The sequence below is a fragment of the Opisthocomus hoazin genome, chromosome 7 (assembly GCF_030867145.1).
Source record: "Opisthocomus hoazin isolate bOpiHoa1 chromosome 7, bOpiHoa1.hap1, whole genome shotgun sequence".
In the NCBI taxonomy this organism is placed as follows: domain Eukaryota; kingdom Metazoa; phylum Chordata; class Aves; order Opisthocomiformes; family Opisthocomidae; genus Opisthocomus; species Opisthocomus hoazin.
The window spans coordinates 2,412,638-2,431,042 of record NC_134420.1 but is presented as its reverse complement, the minus strand read 5'-3'; the positions used below and the strand labels follow the sequence as shown (position 1 = coordinate 2,431,042).

Sequence of the window (18,405 nt, the reverse complement as noted above, 5' to 3'; positions counted from 1 at the left end):
TGGTCAAAAAAAAAGCACTTCTTGGGCACTGTTCATCTTCCCTTAGAATAGACATGTTCATACACATCTACTTTGTTAACTAGAAAGATCGGATGAACAACACAAGTGAAGCTGATTACTTCTGAGATCATGTACCTCACATCACAGAGAGGTAAAGTGTAGAAAGCAAAAACTCACACCTTGTCCTTCAAATTGGGGGATCCAAGTGACCAAATGTAAACATAACCCCATGCTCTCTCATGTGTCCTGAAATACTGATTGAGTCAGGTATAGCCATGCCACCCTGTTGGGCTAAGGTAAGACAGGTCTTTGGCGTATAATAAGCACTAAGGTCAAGAAAACCCCAACCAAAAGCAACTAATTCTTGCTTCTTGCAGGAGGGAATTCAGCAGTTACACTGGTTAGTATGAAACTTGTGTTCTTCAGGTCTTAAAAATTAGTGGTGAAAGACCTGTTTCCCATTACCAGTTTCTTCGTTATGACAGAAGGCCAATTCTGCTGTCGTAGCTACTGTTCAATTCTGCTAGAACAGCGGATTTCAACACAGGCAGAGTTGCTTGCTTTCCGAATTGGGAAATAATCTGGGTGGGCATTTCAGCAGTTCTTGTATCAGCCAAGCAGAAGCTGCTGTGTAACTGCCTGTCAATCTCTCTGGTAGGGACTGGGATACTTGCCAGATTTCCCTATAGACCTTTGATCTGCCGATATCTATACATACCCATAGAAGTTCCATTGTTAACCCAATGCAAGCCTTTTTGGAGCTGCTTTTTATTTTTACAGTGCTGGGAGTTACCAAAACTGGAATAAGACTATGCTGGGATTCTTCGACTGTAATCTTCCAGTTCCACATTGTCCTGAAATGTTGTTTTGCTAAATTTAAGCCCAGCCTTAAATAGAATCTGACTTTGTCTCTGTTATTTCACATTATTCCTAAAATGTCTATAAGAAGCAGTCCAAAAAACAAGAAGCAGTCTAAAAACTTAGAGGCCTAATGCTAGTTGCTGTGGACACTGAAGTCTTTTCTTCCACAGACCTAATGATTTCAGAGCAAGTAGAGGAAATTATTTTCTTTCACTAACAATGTGGAAAAAGAAGTCACTCAGGCTCCAGAACTACTTTCTGACCAGATTTTTGTGGTAACACCAGGTAATGTCTTAAGAAGGGATCTGAAATGGTTTTGAACAGGTTGTAATCGCTTGCCATGGCAGAGAAATGGCTGTGGTGATGGGAGGAGTCCATCCATTTTTATGAGAAACAGAGGAACATCACAGAAACAGATATAGAAAAGCAAATACAAGACAAGAGGAGAAAAAAGACACTGACAAAGACCACAGTTATTCAGACCTTTCTGATTTGTAGTTCATGGAAAAGAAATGACCATGCCTTAAACATTTGTCCCTGTTTCTTAATAAACAGTGACAATGTTAGTGCAAGTTCTGTTGTGTAATGGTGGTTTACTCATTCCAAGCAATGTTCAGAGGCTTCTCAACGCTTCCCACTCGCGCGGAACCAGTGTTCAAATGGTTGCTATTTAGACTCTACAATATTCCACAGCACAATTCCTTTTCCCTTAGAATTCCATCCCAAATATCTGAGCCCTGCCCAAGCAAAACTTGTAATTCACTCATTGCATCACACAGCTCACTGCGTAATGCTGTCATTGTATATTCTTGGTCCTCCTGATTTCTCCTTGAGGGTGCAGAGAAGAATGTTTTAATTGTCATCAGAAACTGCAATTCTAATTGCAAAGCTACGTGAATAGTAAAAACCTTTAAAATGTCTTGTCTGTCCTGCAGCACTGAAAAATCCATAGGTGGACTAAGGGGACCTAAAGTCCACAAAACAGCTAAAAGTACCAGTGAAATCTTGGGCTCTGAAGAAACCAAGGTTAGGTAAATTCCTTAACTGGAACTAAGAATCCTTTGGATTCCAGATACTGCCCTCCATGTTGGATTCCAACCCTGTTCCCATGCCCTAATCTTCCATTAGTCTCTGGGAAAGTGACTCCAGGTTTGCTGCAAACCCAGCTTATTTCAGAAGACTCTGCAGCGCTTCCACAATCTCCACATGGACGTCTTCACCTCGTTATTCCTCAGGGTGTAGATGAGGGGGTTCATCACTGGGGAGAAGACAGTGTAGATCACACAGATGTGCTTGTCGGAGGGGAAGGTAGAAAAGGGTCGGAGGTAGATGAAGATACAGGGTACAAAGAAGAGGGTGACAACCATCACATGTGAGGCACAGGTGGAGAGTGCCTTCCAGTGCTCCTCCGTGAAGCGGACCCTGATTGTGACCAGGATGAAGGTGTAAGATGTGACCAGCACCAGGAAGCAAACCAGGGATATTAAGCCGCTGTTGGAAGCCATGAGCCACTCAGTGGCATAGATGTCTGTGCAGGCAAGCCGAATGACAGGAGGCACGTCACAGAAGTAGTTGTCAATTGTGTTAGGGCCACAGAACGGGAGCTGGATTGTGAGGAGGGTCTGGATGATGGAGTGGAGGAAGCCCCCTGCCCAGCAGGCAGAGACCAGGACCCAGCACACCTGCCTGCTCATGATGGCGGTGTAGTGCAGGGGCTTGCAGATGGCGGTGTAGCGGTCATAGGCCATCACAGTCAGGAGGAACATCTCTGATGCCCCAACAAAGTGCAGAAAAAACAGCTGGGCTATACAACTTTCAAACGCAATGGCCTTCCTCTGGGAGAACAGGTCCACCAGCATCCTGGGAGAGGTGACAGTGGTGCAGCAGATATCTATAAAGGACAAATTGCAGAGGAGAAAGTACATGGGTGAGGACAGCTTGGGGTCAGACCTGACTGTCACAATGATGAGAAGGTTCCCCAGCAGAACCATGGCATAAGCCAGGAAGAAGAGGATGAAGAAGAGGACTTGCAGCTCCGTTTTATCAGAAAGCCCCAGGAGGATGAATTCCTTCACCCGTGAGAAGTTTCCCAGTGCCATCGCTTCAGCTCAGGCTCCCATAGCAGACGTGTGGGGGTGAAGTCATGGGCTGACCAGGATGAGAAGGGGATGTGCTACATCTCCAAGGTTCATGCATGATGACAGCAGGATGCATTTACTGCTGTTCTGCCTGCTACAGAAAGCACAGTGTCACATCATAAATTATGGTGAGCAGTGTTTGCAAAGGGCACTGTTTGCCTCTCTACTCCTGCCTTCCCACTCCCTTTTCAGGTTTCTGGTCCCTCCACACTGACCCTCACCGCTGAACTCACGCTGACCACTATTTCTCTGCATTGTAGTTGGTGTGACAAAGCGTGTGCTCCCATTCTGTCAGGGAGGAATTGCATCCTGCTTTCTCAGGACAACAGGCACAAATGCTGGAAAAATGCCATGCTGTCCTTTTACCTATTGGGAGTTTAAAGTGCCATGATAGAAAGCAAACGCTTGCCATGCTCAAGCATTATGTCTACAATATACGGCTCAACCATGAGATGTTCCGTGTTCTACTCCTAATTGCATCCCTCTAAATTAGCGAAAAGATTCTCCGCTTAGCTTGTCCACTCTGAAACTAGAAATACATGTCCTTCAGTATAAATGGAGAGCGGATTCCTGCCCCATGCTAGATGTCTATGACACAATCAATATTAAATGAAGCTACCTTGAAGGATCCAAATGATCAAAATGTCACAGTAGAATTTAAATTTTTCTGTATATTTTTCAACAGATTACCAAGCATTTCTCTCTGCCTTTCACATAAACAAACACAACCAAGCACATGTGCTTTAATATGCCATGGCTGATACAAAGAACATAAGGAAAGGAGAGGAAAAAACCACTGCACCCAGTTACTAAATGCTGATACAACATGAACTTTCAAGTCTGAACTCCACAGCATCTGTTGTCTGAAAACATTTTAAATCATTCACTCCAAATCTGTTTCAGGTTATTCCTCCAATGGGTCAGGGCACTGTTCCACTCTTCTCCCTCCTGTTTGTGATTGCCATATCCTGGCTTCTGTTTAAGTTTCTTGATGCATAGAAATTTGTTTTGTGGAGGTTTTCAAGCTATTTTTCTTTTCCCGGCAGGTTACAGGCAAATATAACTGTGATGGTATCAATGTCCCTTTGTCCATCTATCATTAGATGGAAAGATCCAAGGAGGCAACACCTCCAAGGCTTTCTGAACTGACCTCTGTGTTTCTCGCATCTGCTTTCTCCCTAAAGTTATCCCATCCCAGCACAACATATAAATACTCCTGTAACATACTGAGTACTAAACATAGGCAAAAGATAGTTTTTCGCTAGTGGAGTTGGACCTGTGAGAATTGTGTCATTACCAAACCCCAAGCAGGTACCCAAGGGCCTTATTAAACAGTTTTGGTGGCTGGGTCCCTTGGTGTGTAACAACACACCAGTTTGCTCAATGGCCTTCTGCGCGTGGAGTCCTGAAGGCTGATAAAGAGGAGAAGACACCATGCACTTCTAAGTACTTAGAAGCCCTTTATATGAAAAAACAAGTCTCTAGTCATAAAAACAGAAATGTAGGGTTGTACTACCAATCCCCACACTGAGATGGTGTCAGGCACCAGGAAATGTTGCTTGAGATCAGAGAAGGTGCAGAACTAGGACAGGTAGCATTGGTGGGAAATTGCAGTCACTCAGGGATAGACTGGATCAATGCCTCACCAGGATGAGAGATAAGCTAATAGGAACGTTCATTCCCCAAGACAAAAGAAGGTCAGGGCAGACCAGAGGTATCAGTGGTGAAATGCCACTGAGAACTATGGCTCAAGTTCAAATCACTTGAACTGATTGTTTTGCCTGTGATGTTAATTGATGCGAGATCCCCCTGTCTTTATCTCAACCCACAAGTTTTTTTATCTTTTTCTCCCCCTGTTCTGTTGAGGAGGGTGAGTGAGAGAGGGGTTGGGCGGGTGTCCAGCAGCTAGCCAAGATACACCAAACTCATGGCATGAACTTTAAAGACTGGGAACCAGTCTCTGAAAGCATGCAATCTAGAAAAAGAAGAAATGTGATTACTGAATTTTACAGCCATTTCTACTACATTTTCAGGGGGTGAGAGGAGTAGCCTCTTCCAGTGAGGAAGAACCTGGAAATCTAGAAAGGAAATCTTGGTGACTACACACCTGTTTTTACACCCTAGCAGCAGGAAAGATAAACCCTTTCTCTTCTGTCAGTCATTGCTACCTCTTTCTCTTCCTATTCTGCCTGGAAATACAGAGAAATTATAAAAATTCTTTGCCTAAGTAGTGAAGTTTTACTTCTAATTTTACTACCATCATAAACTAACAAGGAGTTACTGCTGTATTTCATCTCTGTGTGTCACCAACTACCTGGAGGCAAATGAGTGAGTTGTCAACTATCCTGATAATTCCACTGGATTGTGGATCAGTCAGTGTCTTTGGTCTTTAACCACGCTCGGATTACTGCCCTGATGAATTGCAAAGGTCACCTATGACATAAACTCAAGGTCTCAGAAATGTGCCAGACAGCAGGGCTCCTTTAAATGAAATTGATTCAGGCAAGAATAGCCATAATTTTAGTTTTATAGGACAGGAGGTTCTTTTGGACCTGGTTGTTAATTTGCCTGTCTTACATTTGTTGTCACTGGACAGCTTAGATTATGAGTGTTTGAGCAACCAAGGGCAGGAGGGAGAAAAAAACTGAAATAGCACATTCACCAGAAAGTACCAAATACATAAAAATGGGAACATTCAGACTCACCATTGTAGAAAAGCTTTTAGCTATTAGCTTGGGGAGCTGTTGAATTATGGTACTGACACTGAGCTGTAATAATACTAATTATTATTACTAGAAATTGCACTGGCAGGGGAAGGAGAGAAGATTCTCCTCCTGCTATCGGCATCATCAAATGACAAAACTTGCACCTGGCACCAGCTTTTTAATAGCTAACTCATGGATTCAGCATATGACAATGTAGTATTCATAAGAAGGCATCTACCATAAGCAGGAAGGGAATGCCAATGGTATGATAGCTTCCAGCAGCAGGCAACAACCAATTTTTCAAACACATTGGGCCACCATTTCCCAGCTGAATGGGCTACAGAGTAGCTGCAGGTTGTCTGACTGAAAGTTCTCACTCTAGCTAATGGGATGCTCTGCCTGGAAAACATTATTGATACTTACATAGTGGTGTTTATTTATTTGCTGCCGTTTCAGTACAATCTGCCACGTCTTCCTCTCATGCAGAGACCTAATATAACCTCCTACTTCTCTCTTGGTCCTGTTTTACCGTTAAATGAGTCCTATCTGCCCAAAGGCTGTTGACTTTCTTCAGTGGCTTGCTCAGTTGTAGATACCTCAATGTTAGCAGGTCAAAATACATGAGATAAAAGCTGCCAGTGCTTTGCTGTGCTGAAAGGTTTGTGTATTCTTGGAAGCTTGGTACCACCATTACTCCTTTGTGCAGAAATGTAAGGAGGTGCTACTCTCCAAAGCTTTCAGGAGCTAGTAGGAAAAAACAACCTCTCAAAACAGTTGGTTGTTTCTCCTAATGCCAGGAGAAGCCCAAATACCCAAGATACAGCTATGAGGTGCCTGAAGGTAAATGCCACAATATCACCCCTAAAGCTCAGGTTTGGTAGCTGACAGTAACCTCACATAGTTTTGACTGACAGTTTCCAAAGAAGATAAGTTACCTAAAGCCTAGAATTTAGTGTCAGCCCTAATCTGAACAGTTGTGCCTAAAACAGAGCAAAATTGCTGGAAAGTCTCTCCTGAACACTTCTCCCTCCCTCCCCATGGCTTCTTAAGCTCATATCATCTTACAACTATGCACTGTGTTGTTTCATTTCTCACTTCTCTTCACTTTTCTCCTCCACAACTTTTTCATGGCATTTTTCACCTCTTCGTTTCGGAGGGTGTAGATTAAGGGATTGAGCATGGGTGTGATGATGGTGTAGAACACAGAGACCATCTTGTCTGCTGAGAAGGTGGTGGAAGGGCGCATATAGATGAAAATGCATGGCCCAAAGAACAGAACTACAACAGTGATGTGGGAAGTACATGTATAGAGTGCTTTGAGACGCCCTTCAGAAGAGCGTGTCTTCAAAGAAACCAAGATAACAGCATAGGATACAACAAGAACAACAAAACAGCTCAAAGAAATCACACCACTATTGGCAGCCACAGCGACACTGACGATGTAGGTGTTGGCACAGGCCAGCTTCAGTAAAGGGTGAACATCACAGAAATAGTGGTCAATCTCATTGGGCCCACAAAATGGTAGCTGAATGGCCAGCAGGGTCTGCACCACGGAGTGTACAAAGCCTCCCACCCAAGAAGCTGCCACCAGCCAGCTACAGACATGCTTGCTCACAATGTTTGTGTAATGAAGCGGCTTGCATATAGCAATGCAACGATCATAGGCCATCACTGTGAGAAGGAAAATTTCGGTGCACCCAAAGAAATGGCCTGCAAACAGTTGAGCTATGCAGCCCACAAAAGAGATGGTCTTCTTCTCAACAAGAAGGTCATAAATGAGTTTGGGAGCTGTGACAGTAGAGTAACTGATATCTACAAAAGACAAGTAGCTCAGGAAGAAGTACATGGGCGAGTTCAGCTGTTCACTTGTCTTTACAGTAATGATGATAAGCAGGTTTCCAAGAATGATGATAGCATAGAAGACTAAGAATAATGAGAAACACACTTTTGATACTGTCTTATATTGTGTCAGTCCATGGAGGATGAACTCTGTCACATTGTTTTTGTTCTCCATAGACATCATGTAGACAGGACCTGAAGCACAGAAAAGAGACACCAGCTATGGCATTAGACACGGAACGTTATCAGTACAGATACATCCTGACCACTGGTATGTTAAATATTCAGCACATTTCCTTTGCTGTCTTTTTGGGACAGCTTCCATTTAAAGTCAATGCTTCCCTCAAGGAATTACAGGTGATATCCGAATTGGAATGTATTGTTGCTGTATATAACAACAAGCTCAGATTATTTATTTGAGGAGGGTGGTAGGATCAAGAATCCTAGTTCTCACCTTTGCCTCTTTTAAAAAAGAAAGCTAATTACTAGGTCCCCTCAAGACCCATTTTTACCCTATAATGTTGATTTGGAAATAAAAGTTGACCAAAAGAGACAGTGTGGCTACAATTCAAGTCTCAATGCTTTGATCATGGCCTGAGGAAGGTCCTTGCACAATGATTGTACTTTCCTTTTCAGTCCCCTAAAGATTTGCAACAGAACTACTCCTCATTATCTCTCTGGCTATGAGAGACCCCAATAAGTTCAGTAACAGAAAGAGCTGGCAGTGTTTTCTTGGACTGCCTTTCTTAGGGCACATGAATGAACTAATCTGGAGCTAATTTGTATCGAAGGTGCGTTAGCAGGGGTTTGTATAGCTCACCCAGGTCCCAGCCATAGAGTGGCTAATAAATACACCTGTAGTGACACTGGGGTAATGACTGCACTGCTGGTGGCCCTCCTTTACTCACAAACACCCGTGAATTCACCTCTGCGGCAATCCCATGCGGTACACGAGTATCACTAGTGTTCAACTTACACGTGAAGATAGAGGTGGCAAATGTGTAATAACCTTGTCTGTGATGTCAAGCCCTTTGGGGTCTGAAATCTATTTGACAACCACAGGACACCCAGTTCTTTCTCCTGAGCTCTCTGCCTCACCTTCTGGCTACACCCCAACTAAGGCAGCAGACGACAGGCTTTTCAGTGTCTCCATCCCTATCTCCATGCCCGTCTATGAGCAGAGGGAATGCACAGCGGGGAAGACCAAAGCTTGTGTTTCATGCCCACTGTTGCCTGACACATTCAGCTCAGACAAGATAAGACTGAGCACGTAGGCAGTGCTGTCATCAGCTCCTGAGTCCTGTCTGTAACACTGACAACATCCTTTTGACAGATCTTTCTGGAGACAGCATATAGCTGAGGAAAAAAGCATATATAACACTAACTAAAACGAAGGCTGAAAAATCTGTAATTGAGTTTTTTCTAATTCATAAAATAGACCTCACAAAAACCACTCACCAGAAATGCCTATTTTCAAAGGTGGGATCTGAGTCATGCTTGAACAAAACAAAGGAACAATATCAGAAAACTTACACAGTTCATATTTGCCAGTTTCCAAGAGTTCACTTGCTATTGCTCCTCTGATGACCTCCTCTGACCACTTTAGGTGGATTTATCAAAATGTGTCAGCTGCAAGTTGCTGCTTAGCTGTTGTGAAAGCAGTCCATATCTCTGCCAATTCTGAAACCTACAGTGGCTGAGAAGAACAGCCTGACTCTCTATCTGTATTTCTCATTCTCCAAAAAAACACCTTCCAAGAGCATCTACAAGAACAATTCTCTCTCACAAGATGGGGAAATTGTAGCAGAAATATTTAAAGTAAACCACAGAGCAGAAGCACAAGACTATCAGGAATAATGAGATCCCAGAGGCATACAAAGTTTTGTCAGAAAACATCAGCAGACAAGGAGCTAAAAACTGTACTTTGAACAGCTACCAGGGTAATCTCTGGAGTGTGATGTTGGAGTGTGGTCATCTCAACTGTTCACTGCCCATGGGTTTGCTTGCTTACTTGTTTGTTTGCTGGCTGGCTTTTTAATGCTGTCCAGATAAATAGACTTTATTTACTATTGCACATGTATTTCTCCTGGAAGTATTTCTGGTTCAAATAAACATCACACCTGACCATCTGCAAGATTTATATTCACCTTACCTTTGCAATCAAACATCCTTGAAGTAAGAACTCTCTTACACAGGACGTGTATATGAATTCTGTTTTCTGTCCTAAGCTAATATTTCTCATATGCATTCTTATTTTTTATTAACTTGTTCTCACCATTGCATGTTGACAGCACAAATGAATATCACAACCGTGCTATAGACTGCTATCCCTTAATCACCTGCTGTATAAATTTGAAACAAGAAGTAAAACAGGAAATTACTTCAAAAATTTAGAAAGTTTTGTGGTTAGTCCTTACTGCGTACCAGGTATTTTTACTGAGACAATACAAAACACAGAAGCTACTCTTTACCCAAGTATTAAGTTCTTCCAAGAATTCTTACTGAAGCGTAGAGGAGCCTAATGTTGTTTTCAGTGCCACCTTCCATAAGCTGTGGTCGAATATTTGCCCAGCAGCACCCAGAACCGAGACCTCCATAAAAAACACCTCTGGTGTTCACCCCCAAAGCATTAAAAAAAGTCTATTTTTAATATATAGAGATAAATTTATAATTTTGTGTGTATATATCTATATATATACACAAAGTTATAAGCCCTAGCTTGGACTGGGAACAGCTTCTAACCTTGAATCCTACTTAAGTCAAGTTAAGGTGAAACACAGGTGCAGGTGCTTATGGGCAATATAGATAAAGAAATAAAAGTGCTTCAATTACTTGTGGATGGCACCAAGCAGGTCTTTTCCTCTCTCACTTAGCTGATTTAGTGTTTTTCTACTGGCAAGGTAGGGGCTAGGGTCTCATGTTTCATTGGGGCTCCTCAGGTGGAGACCCCGAGCTGCTATAGCTTATCACCCTATGACAGCTTTGGCTGGCACTGAACTTGTTTGGTCTTTCATCCTCAGGTTTCTTCTCTTCCCTCTTGCAATAGCAGGTGTACCAGCAGTTCCCATGGAAAACACGCTTCTTCCCTTGTGTGGGTATGTAAATGTGTTCTGTTGGGCTAGGAGCTGTCTTGCATACTGGAATAGCTCCTAAACACTTCTGTCTTCTTCTGTTGACACATGAAATTTTGCCTGCAAATGCCTTCTCTGGTGACTCCTTCATTTCTTACAGTCAGCAAGATGTCTTTCATTAGATCTATGATTCTGTGTTAGTCTAAACATTAAAATAAAACACTTGAGTCAGAGCTGAAGGATAGAGGGGATGGTTGGAAGGATGGCGTCAATGGTAGGTGAAGTACATAGAATTATAGAACAATTTGGGTTGGAAGAAACCTTTGAAGATCATCTAGTCCAATCCCCCTCTGCCGCAGGGAGGGAAATCTTTCACTAAATCAGGTTGCTCAAAGCCCCATCCAACCTGTTTCAAACACTGCAGAAAGCCTTTGTTGCACTGGCAGGGGAAGGGAAGAAGATTCCCCTCCTGTTACCTGCATCAGCAAATGATGCAGGTGTCACCTAAAACTAGGTTTTCAGTTGCTAACCCATGGATTCAAGACACCACAATGTGGTTCTCATAAAAAGGCACTTACTGCAAGCAGAAAGGGGCCTCTGCTTCCAGCAGCGGGTGACCATGGTCCTCTGTCTCCCAGCTGAATGCATTCCAGAGCAGATGGAGCTTGTCTGCAAGTTTATACCTGACTAATGGGATGCTCTTCTACCTGGACAATATTTTCAGTATTTTTGATAGTATTTATTTAAACATTGATGTTTCAGTTAGTGCTCAGGAGCCCCAAGCCTGGGCCTGTGCTAGCTGACAGAAGAATAGAAAGGAAATGCCTGCTTGTCACAGACTTCATAATGTCTTTTAAATCAAAAGATTCAGTTCATCAGTGTCTTCCTAATTACAGCATTAATCCAGAGTGTCTTTCTAATTACAGCAGGAGCTAGCAGCAAGCTTTTCTTTGAAAGGCAGTTCTTGGGGAATTTTCGCAAAACAAAATTATAGTGAAAGATGCTTTATTTTCTTCTGCCCTTTGGAAATGTTACCCCAGTTCTACACCTTTCTATTTTCACTTTGCACTTTTCTACTCCACAGTTTTCTCATGGCACTCTTCACCTCCTCATTTCTTAGCGTATAGATGAGTGGGTTCAGCATGGGTGTGATGACAGTGTAAAACACTGCCACGTTCTTGTCCTCCGACAGATTGCTGGACGGACGTATGTAGATGAACGTGCATGGCCCGAAGAACAGAACCACCACAGTGATGTGGGACCCACAGGTGGAGAGGGCCTTGTGCCGCCCTTCAGATGTTTGACTTTTCAAGGAAACCAGGATGACAACGTAGGACATGACTAGAATGAAGAAACAGGTCAGAGTGATCATTCCGCTGTTGGCAACGACAATGATGCCCACAGCGTAGGTGTCGGTACAGGCCAGTTGTAGCAGGGGGTGAACATCACAGAAATAGTGGTTGATTTTGTTAGGGCCACAGAAGGGGAGCTGAGTGGTTAGAAGGGTCTGCGCTAGGGAGTGGACGAAGCCTCCTACCCAAGAGCCGATTACCATCCGGCCACACACACGCCTCGTCATGAGGGTGGTGTAGTGGAGAGGTCTGCAGATGGCAATGTAACGGTCATAGGCCATCACAGTGAGGATGAAGATCTCTGTGCAGGCAAAGAAGTGTACCCCAAACAGCTGGGCTATGCAACCCACAAAGGAGATGGTTTTGTTTTCCTCAAGGAAGTCGGCAATCATTTTGGGGGCTGTGACAGAAGAGTAACAGATATCTACAAAGGACAGGTAGCAGAGGAAGAAATACATGGGAGAGTTCAGACATTGACTGCTAATTACAGTGATAACAGTGAGCAGATTTCCTGCCACAATAATCGTATAGAAGAACAGAAAAATTACAAAACATATTTTCTGCACCCCTTGATTATCTGAGAGGCCCAGAAGAATGAATTCCTTCACGCTGCTTGCATTCTCCATGTTAATCAATTGGGCGGCGATAAGCAATATACAGCCTAGGCACATGGAAAAACAAAGACAAACAATTCATCAGGTTTTTTCATTATTAATAATGAACTATTTATCACAAGTGCATACAGACTAAGACATATACAGGATTAATATTAAGTTTATGAAGTGGGTTTTTTGTTGGCTTTTTTCTTCTCCCCCTAGGTATTTAATTCTCCTTGCATGAGACTTCAGCAATGCCTGTTACCACACTGAGAGATGCACTTTGTGATACGTTCCTCCATCCTGGTCCTGCAGGATTCTGAAGGACTGGATCCATAGCTGCTGTGCTAAGGACAAGGCCAGAGTGTTCACCTCGAGCACTACAGTGGCTGCCGATGTTCAAAAGCGTGTTTGCCCTCAGTGTAGGCCACGAAGACAATCTTTGTAAAAACAGTGCCTTTAAGAACACCTGGAAATATTCCTTGAAATACTAATTTATTTTTTTTATAAGGAAAAATCATCTTTGAATTGTTCTGCAGAGGGGAAATGAAACCCACCCACAGAGAAAAAAAAAATCTTTTGTGTATATACATTTGCAAGCATAAATTTGCAGCTTCACAGGCTGAAGAATGAGTTCAGGGGAAGTTATCATGGTGAAAACAGCAATTTCACGTATGACTTGCTCTAGCATTTAGCTTGCTCTAAATCTCAGGAATGTTCCTTTGAGATGAAGGAAGAATGAAAGGATCTTTTCAGCTCTTCTGTTGCAGCATTGTATGAGTTTTAGTTAATATTGATCTGTGATACAATCCGGGGGATAGTCTCAAGTGTTAATTTCTGTTTAGCGAAGCCAGTCTGGCTGGTGGTCAAGGTCTCTCTATAGGCAGAACAGCTAAACTAAGGTCCTTTACAGAACCCTTTCTTTTTCCATTGACTAGGAGGACCCTGAGTAAATTAACATCACCAGGGCAAAGTTAACTTCAGAGAACAATCCTTTTCGTCCCCTGAAAGTAGTTCAGAGATTTCCATAATGCCATCCCCATTTTTTTTGGTGCTATGGCTGAGCTCCTTATCTCTAGGCATTTCTACACCTCTATAGTATCTCTTTTCAGACACTGTCACATTCCAGTGTTAATGTGGGGCTTCTTTGGTTGGGCCTGTTCCTGCTATAGCTCCCGGAGCAGTACATGTCACTAGTAAACAAATCATCCACATTTTAAAAAAGTCCTGAACATTACCGGCTTGTCATTATGCACCCAAATATCGAAGTAGTTTTGGTCCAAGAAGCCTGGGAACCACTGGATTAAACTCTTTACAGAGTTTAAGCAAAAACAGGCACCTCTTAGAAACAAATTATCAATCAGCTTTATGGGATTCATCCTAGTATCAAAACATTGCCAGACAACTGCTGTTAAAAATCGTCATTGCAGGTCCTGCCCAATGAAAACACAAGCAGTTCTTCCTGTTTGTGTGGGTGATCCGAGCAGATCTGTGGAATGATTCAGTTAATTCGAACTATCTAGCACCTATTTAAAATTACAGCAAAATCAGAAACTCTCGTGCAGGCAAAAGCCAATCAAACATCCACAGGAAACACTGACATGGAGAAAAACCAGAATTGCTCTCAAACCGACAAAGTAAAGCCTAGAGAGGAACTTGGGAAAGTTCGGGACTTTTCCCGTGCTTACAGCTGTACTAAAAGTAGGCAGAAGATATTCAAGAAGGGGAATAAAATTTACATGGCTAATTCCTTTTCTGATACATCTCCAAGAAAAAAAAAAAAAAAAACATCAGTAAGAACAATGTGATATCAATTTCTGCCTGGTTTTACCAAGTAGTGATCTTCTCTGTCCCTCCTCTTTTCACCTAGCACACTCTTTTTTCTGCCTTTGCAGGGCAATTCGTGGCCAGCCTAAGGTGTCTACTTAAAGATGTGACGGATTACCTGCTGGAGGTGCCTGTTTCTTTCTGTTGACTGTAATAGGATGACTGGAATGGCTAATTCAGTACAGCATTCCCACAAGTTATGGCTTATCTCTTAATGTATCTTTTCAGGGACAGGCTAGAGGGATATCATATAATGCAATCAATTGCAAAATAAAATAAGCACAATGTGGACTGCTAACATTTCAAAAAGGATGAGAAATTGCACCACCTCCTTACTGCAAGCATTCTTCCCTAATATCTCAGGTGGTTAATGGGGAAAAAAAAAACCTCAAAATAACCTAATCCGGGGCTACAGAACTAGCTCTCTAGCCAAAGATAGCCATAGACAGTTGATAACTGCAGTGAAAATTTCTTTTTGTATTTCCACATTTGTTCAAGAAAAAGGGAAACAAAAGAGGAAAGGAAATCAGGAAAAGAAATTAAGAAAAGAAACAAACAATTAAAAAAAGAAAATAAGTAATCCAGAGAACCTGGAAAACTTACCTCTTCTGTGTCTGGAGATCTAATTTTTTGTGTAAGAGCTGTATGATTTTATCTCCTCAACACCTGCCTTCCCTGGTGGGAATGTGTTAGAGCACAGAGGCTTTAAAGAACATAGAATGGCTTTTGGAAAGCTTCCAACACTTTCTTAGGAGGTGCCTTTTACTGTATTATCCCATCTAATTTAATTCTTGCTTTTCTGTATCACAAGTGTATCTTGGTATTCTCTGCCTGCGTGAGAAGCGCTTTGATGGGCTGTCAGGATAGCGTGGCCTGGCCCGTGTGTGCAGAATGATGCATGCACATCCCAGCAGCAGCAAGAAGGCTGAGAGGAAAACTGCGTAAGTAGCACTCTGTAACCCTCTCCAAGGAGATCCCCCACCCGAAGGGCTCTTGGGGCTCGAGGAGGCAGGCGTGGAGCATTAGTGAAGGGAAGGCATAAAGGGAAGGTGCAAAGGAGGAGAAATTAATTCTGTCCTGACTGGTAAGTTTAAGCAAACATATTCTAAACAAACAGCCGCCGGTCAGTGATAACGATATTATGAAGGCATTTCAGGATTTCTCCAGCAGAAATAACAGCCAATGGATTAGCTGAATATTAAACTGGACAAGCATGAGCAGCAAGCTTGTCCGGTTAACCCTTTCCAGAGTCCTTCATTAAGCCATGCTTTATGGTTTTCCCAAGTGTAGAGGCCCATTAGATCCACTGCCTCAGCTTTATAGCATTGTGAGTTATAAAACAGTACTTCACATCTTGGTGTATTCCAGAAAGAAAACAAATGAAACACAAATCTGCATTAAAAATAAGTCAGAGGGATTTCTAGTAGTAAGAATAGAGGCGCCATGCTCTGGAGGTGATAACGCGTTACCTGTCACAGTAGTTTTTTAAAGGGCAGGTTAGGTACACTTCTCTCGGTGGTTATGCTTAAGTTTTCACAGAGACAGAAGATGGCCTGGGTTACCTCTTGATAACCCTTCAAGTCCTATTTTGCATGAAATTTCGTCACTGGCAAGCCAGTGAATAAAGCCTCTTGCAAGAACTTGCATGTCTTAGCAAAGGTCAGCAAATTACAGAGTAAGTAAAAAAAAAAAATCCTTCTTTTACAAATGGGGAAACTGAGGGAGGAAGTCAGCTCATTTATGCCAATGGAAGTCAGCTGAGCTGAGCCTTTGTCAATTCAGGGTCTCCTATGGAAAGAAAGAGATATCTTCAGATACTGACTCACCTGATCTACCTCAGACCTGATTTTAGGAGGGGATTAGGTCTGAAATAGACGTCTAGATTTTGAACTGAATTACTTAGGGCAGACAAAGGCCATGCCCAAAGAGTTACAGTCAATGGCTCAATGTCCAAGTAGAAACCAGCAAGGAGTGCTGTCCCTCAAGGGTCTGTACTGGGACCAGTACTGTTTAGTATCTTCATCATTGATATACACAGTTGGATCCAGTGCACCCCCAGCAAGTTTGCAGATGACACCAAGCTGAATGGTGCAGTTGATATGCTTGAGGGAAGGGATACCATCCAGATGACCAACAGGCTTGAGGAGTGGGCCCAGGAGAACCTCCTGAAGTTCAGCAAGGCCAAGCGCAAGGTCCTGCACCTGGGCTGGGGCAATGCCCACTATCAATACAGGCTGGGGGACGATGATTGAGATTGATTGACTCAGAGCAGCTCTGCAGACAAGGATTTGGGGATACTGTTGGATGAAATATTAAACATGAGATGGCAATGTGGGCTTGCAACCCAGAAAGCAAATCATATCCTGGGCTGCATAAAAACAAGTGTGACCAGCAGGTCAAGGGAGGTGATTCTCCCGCTCTACTCTGCTCTGATGAGGCCTCACCTGAAGTACTACATCTCGCTCTGGGGTCATCAGTACAAGACAGACATGGACCTGTTGGAGCGGGTCCAGAGGAGGCCACAAAAATGATCCGAGGGCTGGAACACCTCTCCTATGAAGGAAGGCTGAGAGAGATCAGCCTGAAGAAGAGAAGGCTTCTCTTGTGGCCTTTCAATATATAAAGGGGGGTCATAAGAAAGACAGAGGAAGGCTTTGCAACAAAGCCTGTAGTGACAAGGCAAGGGGCAATGGTTTTACAATGAAAGAGAGTAGATTTATATTGGACACAAGGAAGAAATTTCTTATGACAAGTGTGGTGAGGCACTGGAACTGGCTGCCCAGAGAAGGTGAGGATGTCCCATAACTGGAAGTGTTCAAGGCCAGGTTGGATGGGGCTTTGAGCAACCTGATCTAGTGGAAGATGTCCCTGCTCACTGCAGGGGAGCTGGAACTAGATGACCTTTAAAGGTCCCTTCCAACCTAAGCTATTCTACGATTCTGTGCAGTCTTGCTGTCAAGAAGAGCCTCATCTTTCTTAACTTAAAACTCCTGCAGCCAAAGGTGAATCTATGAAATGAAACACAATGATGTCCATTCATACATCAGTTCAATTCAAATTCATCACTGCTCTGAAGTCTACTGTGTCTTTTTAGCTTCTAACTTACAGGTGTCAATAAATAAATTGTTTCATCCACTGCCCGTTTCTTTCTTTTGTTGACATTTCTTGAAATTTAGAATGGCCCAACAACAACCAAGGTAATGTAACCACCTCCCAACACAGAATGCCAGTGATCCATGCAGTGAAAATTAAAATCCCCAGATTAACGAGGAGGTTAAATGCTGCTCAGGGTCAAAATAGTCCTCTAACTTAATTACAATCTTACACTGTAGCCTGGAGTCCTGGCCAGGTTAATAAGAGTTAACAGTAGTCACTATAGGAAACAGAATATTGGGTAAGAAAGTAAAAACAGTTTTATGGTCTTTGGGAAAGGAAGAGGAACAATGTATGACAGAAAAAGCTAAAGATGAACCATCGGGTATCTGGCCTGGTAAGCTAATTTGGGCCAGATCTGCCAACCTCTGTACCCACTGGCACGCATGGCAGCAATTTGGCTAGCGTCATACTCATCTCCCTTTGTTTCCCTAGCTAAATGGAGTAGCAGAAGTGACTTAATATATAAGTCCAAATCAAGAGTTGCTGGTATCTGCTGTTACAAAATAGTTCCCTATAACGATGTGCTTACTGCCAGGAAAGGAGAAAGGTATTTTCTCTGTTTTCACTCCACTTACTTTGGCATGTGGATTTGGACAGCATAGGGGTGGTAGCTCATGCACATGGAGGGACTGTGCCTGGTGAGAAGATGAGCGAGGAGTTGTAGATGGGTAGCAATTGCTGGCAAGGGGCCGTCTTGATAGAGACGTGAGGTGGTGAAGAGGTGTGAACCTGGTGGTGGGCAGGATGGGGCTGAGGCACTGTTTGTGGAGAAGTTGTGAAAGTGGAAATGGAAAGCACGAGGCTGGAGGCTGTCTTGAGGGATTTTGTGAAATCGGAAGTGCCTGAGGTGTGGTGAGGGA

The 18,405-nt window shown here is 43.0% G+C and overlaps 3 protein-coding genes across 3 annotated transcripts; all 3 read right to left on the bottom strand.

The window, feature by feature from the left end:
• Nucleotides 1–2,033: 2,033 nt before the first annotated feature.
• Nucleotides 2,034–2,981, bottom strand: LOC104333416 (olfactory receptor 4E2). The gene has a single exon (XM_009938921.2). It carries the CDS (start codon nucleotides 2,958–2,960, stop codon nucleotides 2,034–2,036), a length of 927 nt encoding a protein of 308 aa, XP_009937223.1. The 5' UTR covers nucleotides 2,961–2,981.
• A 3,807-nt stretch (nucleotides 2,982–6,788) lies between these two features.
• Nucleotides 6,789–7,730, bottom strand: LOC104333406 (olfactory receptor 4S2). Its single transcript, XM_009938909.2, has one exon. It carries the CDS (start codon nucleotides 7,725–7,727, stop codon nucleotides 6,789–6,791), a length of 939 nt encoding a protein of 312 aa, XP_009937211.2. The 5' UTR covers nucleotides 7,728–7,730.
• Nucleotides 7,731–11,656: 3,926 nt separating this feature from the next.
• On the bottom strand, nucleotides 11,657–12,613 carry LOC104333396 (olfactory receptor 4S2). The gene has a single exon (XM_009938899.2). It carries the CDS (start codon nucleotides 12,590–12,592, stop codon nucleotides 11,657–11,659), a length of 936 nt encoding a protein of 311 aa, XP_009937201.1. The 5' UTR covers nucleotides 12,593–12,613.
• Between the last annotated feature and the right edge of the window lie 5,792 nt (nucleotides 12,614–18,405).

Coding starts and splice junctions, on each gene's coding strand:
- LOC104333416 (XM_009938921.2), bottom strand. CDS start 2,960: ATGGCACTGGGAAACTTCTCACGGGTGAAGGAATTCATCCTCCTGGGG.
- LOC104333406 (XM_009938909.2), bottom strand. CDS start 7,727: ATGATGTCTATGGAGAACAAAAACAATGTGACAGAGTTCATCCTCCAT.
- LOC104333396 (XM_009938899.2), bottom strand. CDS start 12,592: ATGGAGAATGCAAGCAGCGTGAAGGAATTCATTCTTCTGGGCCTCTCA.